At 39.7% G+C, this 9,963-nt stretch overlaps 1 protein-coding gene across 1 annotated transcript; it reads left to right on the top strand.

Moving 5' to 3' along the window:
* The first annotated feature begins 91 nt into the window (after window positions 1-91).
* Window positions 92-8,038, top strand: LOC135471296 (armadillo repeat-containing protein 1-like). The gene is made up of 8 exons (XM_064750468.1): window positions 92-139; window positions 761-955; window positions 1,762-1,853; window positions 2,318-2,419; window positions 3,241-3,337; window positions 5,862-5,978; window positions 6,257-6,331; window positions 7,116-8,038. Exons 2-8 carry the CDS (start codon window positions 767-769, stop codon window positions 7,308-7,310), a joined length of 867 nt encoding a protein of 288 aa, XP_064606538.1. The 5' UTR covers window positions 92-139; window positions 761-766; the 3' UTR covers window positions 7,311-8,038.
* Window positions 8,039-9,963: the final 1,925 nt, after the last annotated feature.

The following is a 9,963-nucleotide window of genomic DNA, read 5'->3' on the forward strand; positions in this document are numbered from 1 at the left end:
ACGACCAGTTGAAGCACATCCAATCAGTGGCCAGGATTTCTTCAACTAGCCAATGAAATCGCTAGCCGTTTGAGGGGTAAATTCAACACATCTCAAGTCAAAAGTAGAAGACGGTGAAAATCAAGGGAGGAGAAAATAGGTAAACAACAGGAGAAATATGGTTATTTCTTGTAGGAGAGCCTTCAAATTCGAGGTTATAGCGTGGCTATTTCCTTAAAGAGTGATTATGTATGAAAGTTATGTTCACGATTCAACTGACGGGCAGAACGGTTGAACCAGGGTTGTTTAACAGCACACCATGAGGTGTTACTGTTCAAGAGATATCGTACCCCAGATCCAACACTACATCCATGTAGGCTAAATTTTTAAAAAATATATGAAGAAAACTCTGTAGAACCGTATTTTTCCTGCAGTGTTAGCTTTTATCTACTGGTACTACTGGTAAAGTTGGACCACATTGTGATCTTTACATTTTGTTTTTCTATTCGCAAATTATTACAGTGTACGTACATGTAGTTCGATTCCCACAGCCGATCAGCGATGTAGGAATGTGTTTTCTCATGGAGTTAGAGGCGTAACAAGTAGTCCTGATCAATACGCCATTACATGTATGTCTTGCTGTAGATGTCTGCCTTGTGTGGTCATGTGTTTGTCGCTAAAGTTGAACAAGTAAGGACACGAATATGTAAAATAAGTTTAAATTTCTAAGATATTTTTTGATGAATTCATTTTGAATTTGGCCATGTTTGTGTTTTTACAGATTTTGATGCCATCTTTTGGTGATTTGCCCTCAACTTTCAGAATCATGGTGTCAACAAATGCAATTGTAGCAATGAAGTCCATAGCTTCAGATCCAAAGAAGAGGCCAGTTTTAATGCAGGACTCTGCATGTTTAGGGGGCCTTGTTATGGTTTTGTCAAACCAGGACAAAAAGATTGTCAAACTTTCTTTAGAGGTATTGACACAGTTTGATTTATGTTGTGCATGAGAAAATATCTTTCTCAGCACAGTAATTTACACACATATATATGTGCTAATCTACCTTGAGACTCTCTCTGTCTCAAACAAACATGTCATACTCACAAAGAGACCAGTAACTTCAATCATTACTGGGGTAAAACTTTACTACACCCACATAGATTACTACATATATAACATGCAAATTTAGAGGCAAATAAATGTCACAAAATATTACTTTTAGTGCTGAAACATGCATATTTCAGGTACAATATCATCCTTCTCTCGAATCAAACATTAAAACACCTTTTTAAGATCAGCAGAACTGCAATCAGAAAACTTGGGTAAGATGGACCCAGTTTTTAGGGCATTTACAATAATTTGTTTGAGCATCATTCCGAGGTGGTTGGATGCCAGCATGATGTGAGTTCAAGTCCAGCTCATGCTGGCTTCCTCTCCGGCTCTACATGGGAATTAAGGTACCTCCGCAACCTGTAGATGGTCGTGGGTTTCACCAGGCTCTGGCCGGTTTCCTCCCACCATAATGCTGACCGCCGTCGTATAAGTGAAATATTCTTGAGTATGGTGTAAAACACCAATTAAATAAAATGAATAAATAAAGTAAACACCATTAGATATAAATATCTTGTGTATGCTGTTAAATACATGTAGTGATAAGATCAAATCAAAATGTATAACTACTGCCAGATCTGCAGATACGTAACACAGTTTTCGTGGTTAAACCCTATTCAGTTTTGTGTTTATTTAGTTGATTGTTTAACACCACCGTGCTGTCTGTTACAGACATTATCTTTATTGGCGGAGAGTGCAGAGAATAGGGCTCCCCTGAGAGACTTCATCGGACTCTTAGATCAGTTAGACTCGTTAATTAACAGGTGATATGAAGTCATTATCAGATTTATGATGCCTTGAAAATTAGAAATTGTTCATCACTAAAAAAAAAATTTCAAAATTTTGAAGCATTTTTCATTTCATTTGTTGAAATCTGTCACATAAAAGAATAGTCTTGTGATACTCTGGCAGAAGTCAACTGTTCTAAGATAATTTACTTTTTTGCCTTGACAGTTACCTGCCTTGTTTTGTTTTTCGGTGATGCAAGTATTGCATTCCAATGCCCGTACATGTGTATAGACTTTTAAAGTCAAGCAAAAGTATTTGCACTTAATATGTTGGTAATCGTACTATATTCTGTTTTGCAACTTCAAATCTTACAGAAAGACAACTTTGTTTTGTTCACCCCTCAACCAGTCCATCCTTGTGCTGGCGAAATTTCCTTCAGTATTTTATTAAATCCTCCACCCCCTAAATAAATATATAGATCATAAGTTGATGTTTTCAGATGTAAAGACAAAGAAATCCAGGGTGTAGCTGAGAAGCTCTACACTGTTTTGACTACTGTAGAAATGACCACTCCTTTAAGAGATACTAAAAACACTAGCAGGTAAATTGTTCATTGATGTTTGTACAGCATATTGTCTTCTGTATGTATCAGTGGGCACATTGTATATGATTTGTCTGTACAGCATATTGTCTTCTGTATGTATCTGTGGGCACATTGTATATGATTTGTCTGTACAGCATATTGTCTTCTGTATGTATCAGTGGGCACATTGTATATGATTTGTCTGTACAGCATATTGCCTTCTGTATGTATCTGTGGGCACATTGTATATGATTTGTCTGTACAGCATATTGTCTTCTGTATGTATCAGTGGGCACATTGTATATGATTTGTCTGTACAGCATATTGTCTTCTGTATCTATATGTGGGCACATTGTATATGATTTGTCTGTACAGCATATTGTCTTCTGTATGTATCAGTGGGCACATTGTATATGATTTGTCTGTGCAGCATATTGTCTTCTGTATCTATATGTGGGCACATTGTATATGATTTGTCTACAGCATATTGTCTTCTGTATGTATCTGTGGGCACATTGTATATGATTTGTCTGTACAGCATATTGTCTTCTGTATGTATCTGTGGGCACATTGTATATGATTTGTCTAATGTTAGAATTTTAATATTAATTGATGCGTAAATGTAAAATGTCAACCTATGTATATGTATATTAAAACAAGGAGAAGTCAGTTGAATATTTGGATTGCTTGGTTCTAGTTTTGATGTGAAAATACCCAGAGTCGCATACAAAACCAATTTCATCCTCTTTATGGTTGCCGAAAAAAAAGCCCAAAATAAAAAAAAAATAAATAAAAATTGACCCAAATTAGGATGAGCAGTTACATCATGTTTATTTCAGACATAACAGTAGTGCAAACTGCAGTAAGAGCTTTCTGGGAAAACACAGCACGCGATCTAAGACCATTGTCATGCAAATACGAGGCATGTTAGATAAGGTAAGATGCATGTAGAAATAAGCCAGCAAATATGTTATCTTACTGCCCAGTGGTTTTAATTGGTATGTGTAGAAATTTGAAACTGTCACCTTTTCCTTTTTTCTGTCAAGTGTAAGAAATCAGTACCGGTATGAATTTTAATATTTTCACACAAATATTTACAACTTGTTGCTACCCTTTGTCTTTTTAATGTTAATATGTTGCTTTAAATTATTTATATTAATGAGACATATTTAGGGTTTGACCGGGTTTGTGTGAGGCCTTGAAAAGCCTGAAAATAAAAAGTAACTTTTTAGGGGAAAAAGCATTTTTTTTTGGTTTTTTTGGTTGGGCATTTTAAAGCCTATTTGTTAGCAATTTCAATGTAAAAGTCTGTTTTGGGCCTGGAAAAGAACCTGGAAGTTTGAAGTCATTAAGGTGTGCAAATCCTGGATTGAGAAGACCATATTTCTTGTTGTCTGCAGACAAGTTTGTAGTTGACACAGCAACCACAAGTGCAACATAAAATATCAGTCAGTGTAAAGCTTGCACTTTCTGTGTAGTGGAATCTGCTTGACACCAGGTCACCATCTTGTATACTAGGAACTGCTGTTGGGCATCAGTACAGTTCTAATTAACTGATGGTCCAGTTGTGGTTGATGGAAAAGAAAACAAGGAGTTCCAGCTATGCATACATGAACAATTTTTGACCATAACATATTTATAGATATATATATGTATATACTGGTATAACACCATGCGGTTGGGCCGCACATCACTAAGTTACAGAAGAACAGCAGGCTGATGTCGAGAGAACTGAAAATTGAGTATTAAATTTAGTTATATTGTTCTTGTACAGACACGTTGCTGTTATTCATAAACTGATTGAGGCTTTATTACTGGGTATGTGGACACCTGGCATTCATAAGCTGATTGAGGCTTTATTACTGGGTGTGTGGACACCTGGCATTCATAAGCTGATTGAGGCTTTATTACTGGGTATATGGACACCTGGCATTCATAAGCTGATTGAGGCTTTATTACTGGGTGTGTGCACCTGGCACCTGGCATTCATAAACTGATTGAGGCTTTATTACTGGGTGTGTGGACACCTGGCATTCATAAACTGATTGAGGCTTTATTACTGGGTGTGTGGACACCTGGCATTCATAAACTGATTGAGGCTTTATTACTGGGTGTGTGGACACCTGGCATTCATAAACTGATTGAGGCTTTATTACTGGGTGTGTGGACACCTGGCATTCATAAACTGATTGAGGCTTTATTACTGGGTGTGTGGACACCTGGCATTCATAAACTGATTGAGGCTTTATTACTGGGTGTGTGGACACCTGGCATTCATAAGCTGATTGAGGCTTTATTACTGGGTGTGTGGACACCTGGCATTCATAAGCTGATTGAGGCTTTATTACTGGGTGTGTGGACATCTGGCATTCATAAGCTGATTGAGGCTTTATTACTGGGTGTGTGGACACCTGGCATTCATAAACTGATTGAGGCTTTATTACTGGGTGTGTGGACACCTGGCATTCATAAACTGATTGAGGCTTTATTACTGGGTGTGTGGACACCTGGCATTCATAAACTGATTGAGGCTTTATTACTGGGTATGTGGACACCTGGCATTCATAAGCTGATTGAGGCTTTATTACTGGGTATGTGGGCACCTGGCAGTCATGAGCTGATTGAGGCTTTATTACTGGGTGTGTGGACACCTGGCATTCATAAACTAACTGAGGCTTTATTACTAGGTGTGTGGACACCCGGCAGTCCTAAGCTGATTGAGGCTTTATTACTGGGTGTGTGGACACCTGGCATTCATAAGCTGATTGAGGCTTTATTACTGGGTGTGTGGACACCTGGCAGTCCTAAGCTGATTGAGGCTTTATTACTGGGTATGTAGGCACCTGGCATTCATAAGCTGATTGAGGCTTTATTACTGTGTGTGTGTGGACGCCTGGCATCAAAAACTGATTGAGGCTTTATTACTGGGTGTGTGGACACCTGGCATTCATAAACTGGTTGAGGCTTTATTACTGGGTATGTGGACACCTGGCATTCATAAACTGATTGAGGCTTTATTACTAGGTGTGTGGACACCTGGCAGTCCTAAGCTGATTGAGGCTTTATTACTGGGTATGTAGGCACCTGGCATTCATAAGCTGATTGAGGCTTTATTACTGGGTATGTGGACACCTGGCATTCATAAACTGATTGAGGCTTTATTACTAGGCGTGTGGACTCCTAGCATTCATAAACTGATTGAGGTCAATTTCACGGCTTTACAAAAATCAGAACTTTATCAGTCTGCACAGAGTAATACCCTCAGAATATGCTTGAATAAACAACTTTCAAAGTTGCGAACAGTAATAGTTTGCAGTACAGTTTGCCTTTTCCTTGTCTCTTTTCTGTATTGCAAGCCCTTTACATGTATCATGATTGACAACAGAAATGAGAATACATGGTAAATATTTGTTGTGATGTATGTGTTTATTTGTTATGTAACATTTTTTTTATATTCCAGCATGACAGGGAAGTCTGCATGAGATTGCTGTTACAAGTCAAGGGTATCATCAGTGTGACCTTTGACCTCACCAGGAAACGCTGTATCGCCCGTACTAGAGCTGACGTCAAGACAGAGGTATCAATGCTATTCTATTAGACACACTCTGCAGGCTTCTAGTTTTGGTGTATCATGTTCATTTTGTGGATGCTTTTTAAACTTATTCTTTCACACATTTTTATATGATGATATCTAAAATGTGCAACAGAACTTGTTTGTGTAAAATCTTTTTTTTTTTTTTTGGCGAAATCTGTTACAGTGTTGATTTTTTTTCTTTCGTCTGACTGTAACAGTTGTGAAATCTTCCAAACCAAAGTTGCAATTTGTTTTGTACTATTTACGTTTCTACTTGACAGACACTTGTTCAGGCGGTAGCTCGCTCCCAGACCATGTCCGCCCAGCAAGTTATTAAGGATCAACAGGGTAAAGAGGTGGGTATCATACTTAGCTTCCTATTTATGGGGGCCTGTTCATGGGGTCTGTTCCTGTTTTTTTGTGAAATGGGGGCAATAGGCAGTTCGTAGGTCTTGGGGGTCTCTGTGGCAGAGTGGTTAGTGTGCTAGCGCAGTACATCGACATACACGTAGGAGCCTCCCTCCAACGCGGTCACTGTGAGTTCAAGTTCAGTTCACGCTGGCGTCCTCTCGGGCCCTTCATGTACATGGGAAAGTTTGCCAGCAACCTGCGAATGGTTGTTGGTTTTCTCAGGACTCGGTTTCTTCCTACTATAATGCTGTAAATACTCAAGAAAAGTGAAATATTCTTGAGTACGGCACCAGTGAAATAACTCATACCTCTAGCGTGATCATCTAGGTTGTAGTAAAACAACAACGGTGATGTAGATCACTTGGTGTCCACCACTCGGGCCTACTCTGCTGAGCTAGCTCTGGGGGTAAACATCTGAGGCATATTTGGCAGTGTCCTTTGGTTACTTAACAAAGGGATGGGAAATTATAACTTCCTCTAGTAATACTTGCATGGGTAAAATAATCTTGAGTAGCCTGCCAGGCATTAAACAACAGTCAGTGTAGTACCGACACGTATCAATCAATCAATCAATCAGTCAGTGTGTTAGACTTCAGGTGTTTATATACTGGGAACCTGAAAGAAATTGATCCCACCTATATTTTGAATAGTACGCCTGTTTTGTGTTTTGGCTGAATGATACACATAGTGGGAAAATCCAGTCAGCACCAGTAACTCACTTCCCCACAGATACTGCTGTCCTTTGGAGCCAAACCTGAGGAGATGGACAAAGAGAACAGCGATATGCCGGAGTACTTGTCGGATGACGGTAACAGTCCTGTGGTGGACGCTAAAGCCATGGCACGCACAGATCGGGGCGAAAAGAAATCCGGGGGCTGGCTCGGGGCTGCTGCCAGTTTCCTCAGCAACTCATTTTACTGGTGATTCGTGGCAGAGGTACCAGTATATTTGTAACCATGGCAACTGTTCTACACCTGGCCTCCATTGCACACTGAGAATCTCGGCTGTAACCAAACATACAACAGTTTGTATCTGTGGATAACTCAGTGTCACAGTCAGTTCAAGAAAAGTACTTCAGGTTAAAAGCAACTTTTTTTTGCCCCCCATTTCAGTGCAACAGTTTCTCCATGACTCTCCATGAATGGTTTTTGTGTTGACCATAGTCTTTGACGTAAGTCAGGTTGTGAAATTGAGTAGAGTTGGGTGCATGTGTCCTCACCATGGTGGTTACAGAAGTTTGTATGTTACTCTGAATGAGCTTTGTGGCTTGACCAAAGTTATCCATCTCATTCAGCAAGCCACACACAAAAGACAAGTAGCATGATCAAAACAAAGTCATCTCTCATCAAGTCTCGACTTGTGACTTTCTTCATTGTACATTTGTGGATTGTTGTCAAGTGAAAAGGGGAAATAACTCTAGTTGAAAAAGCAGTTAACAACAATCTTATATCTTGGCCGTGAATATTTTCAGGCCCCCAGATCACAAAGCTGTCTTAGACTCAAGTCAGACGTAGTCATAACTTCAAAACAGTTTATTGTGCTAAAATTGTGATACACTGAGTTTCAAAAATAAGTTCAGGAATAATGCCACAGGTAAATGCCAAGTCTGATTTCAGTCTAGGACAGATTGGTTATCTGGGGTCACGTTGTCATATATGACTCGATCTCTCCACAGTCCAGCAGACAAACACAATTAACAGATGTGCAAAATGGTTCAGGTTAAATATTACAGCAGCGTCATATGGTAGTAATGACATGTTTGATGAACCAGAGAGTTTCTCTCTTTGGCTACTGTTTTGATATGGATTAATTGGATAAAATTGCTAATCCTTGATATGAATGTGAACTGTTGAATGTGCGAGATTTTCAGACGATGTACATAGCATTACAACCGAATTACAACCGCATTACAATGTGGTCATTAGTGTGTTCATACCAACCAATGAAATTCTTCTGACTCATATACATCAATGTTGACACTCACCTGTACACAATGAAGTTTTCGTGTGATAATACAAAATATGCGTCAGATTTACATTATTATTTGTGTTGAGTCTTTCTTCATAAACCACATACTTGTATTAGCATAAAAATGCAACAAATTAAGCCTTGATTTGCCTAGCATGTAAAATACCCTACGGTAGGGTACAGAGAATATGGTACGGTAACTATTGGTGGGAATCCTGCACTATGAGACAGTCGAAATTTCATCAGAGAAGCAAAGAAGATTGTTCTTACTTATCACATTTCTGGTAAGCATTTCTTTATGGTATTTTTCTGGGCCGTTTCAGCGGATGTATTTATGCAGTACTTGCAAGAATGTAATCAAAGGCTTCTATTTATTAGCTGCAATTCAGCCTTAAAAGTCTTCTGTCAATTGGTAACAGCCTATCTGTTAACACGGGCCATTCATTTAACTGGGGGTCTGAGTACAAGACTGAGGATAAAAGCCTGGAGTGAAAAAAAGGGGCGCTATATTCAAGCTGCTAAGGAACTTTCCCATGTGTAACAATTGAAATATGTACAGGATTTAGGTAAGCGATCTTCATGTAACACCGCCCAAGAGAGCACCATCAACCAATTGAGTGAGTGAGTAAGTGAGTGCTTGGGGTTTAACGTCGTACTCAACAATTTTTCAGTCATATGACGACGAAGGAATCATTAGGGTGCATGTACGTGTAATGTGCCTCCTTGTTGCAGGACGGATTTCCACCGCTCTTTTATTTAGTGCTGCTTCACTGAGACGACTTACCGAAGGCAAGTAAGCTGCCCCACCCGAGCCATTATACTGATACGGGTCAACCAGTCGTTGCACTATCCCCTTCATACTGAACGCCAAGCGAGGAAGTTACAACTTCCTCTTTTAAAGTCTTAGGTGTGACTCGATCAAGGATTGATCCTGGATCTACCGGTCCCGAAGTGGACGCTCTACCAACTGTGCTATCCGGGCCGGTCTCAACCAATTGATTGTCAACATGTGAAATAAGTACAGGATTTAGGTCAGCGATCTTCGTGTAACACCGCACAAGAGAGCACCATCAACCAAATGGCTGTCAACATGTGAAGTAAGTACAGGATTTAGGGCAGCGATCTTCGTGTAACACCACGCAAGAGAGCACCATCAACCAAACGACTGTCAACATGTGAAATAAGTACAGGATTTAGGTCAGCGATCTTCGTGTAACACTGCACAAGAGAGCACCATCAACCAAATGGTTGTCAACATGTGAAATATGTACAGGATTTAGGGCAGCGACCTTCGTGTAACACTGCACAAGAGAGCACCATCAACCAAATGGTTGTCAACATGTGAACTATGTACAGGATTTAGGTCAGCGATCTTCGTGTAACACCGCGCAAGAGAGCACCATCAACCAAATGGTTGTCAACATGTGAAATATGTACAAGATTTAGGGCAGCGATCTTCGTGTAACACCGCACAAGAGAGCACCATCAACCAAACGACTGTCAACATGTGAAATAAGTACAGGATTTAGGGCAGCGATCTTCGTGTAACACCGCGCAAGAGAGCACCATCAACCAAATGGTTGTCAACAGGTGAAATATGTACAGGATT

This window comes from Liolophura sinensis, chromosome 7, assembly GCF_032854445.1.
Source record: "Liolophura sinensis isolate JHLJ2023 chromosome 7, CUHK_Ljap_v2, whole genome shotgun sequence".
Classification (NCBI taxonomy): Eukaryota; Metazoa; Mollusca; class Polyplacophora; order Chitonida; family Chitonidae; genus Liolophura; species Liolophura sinensis.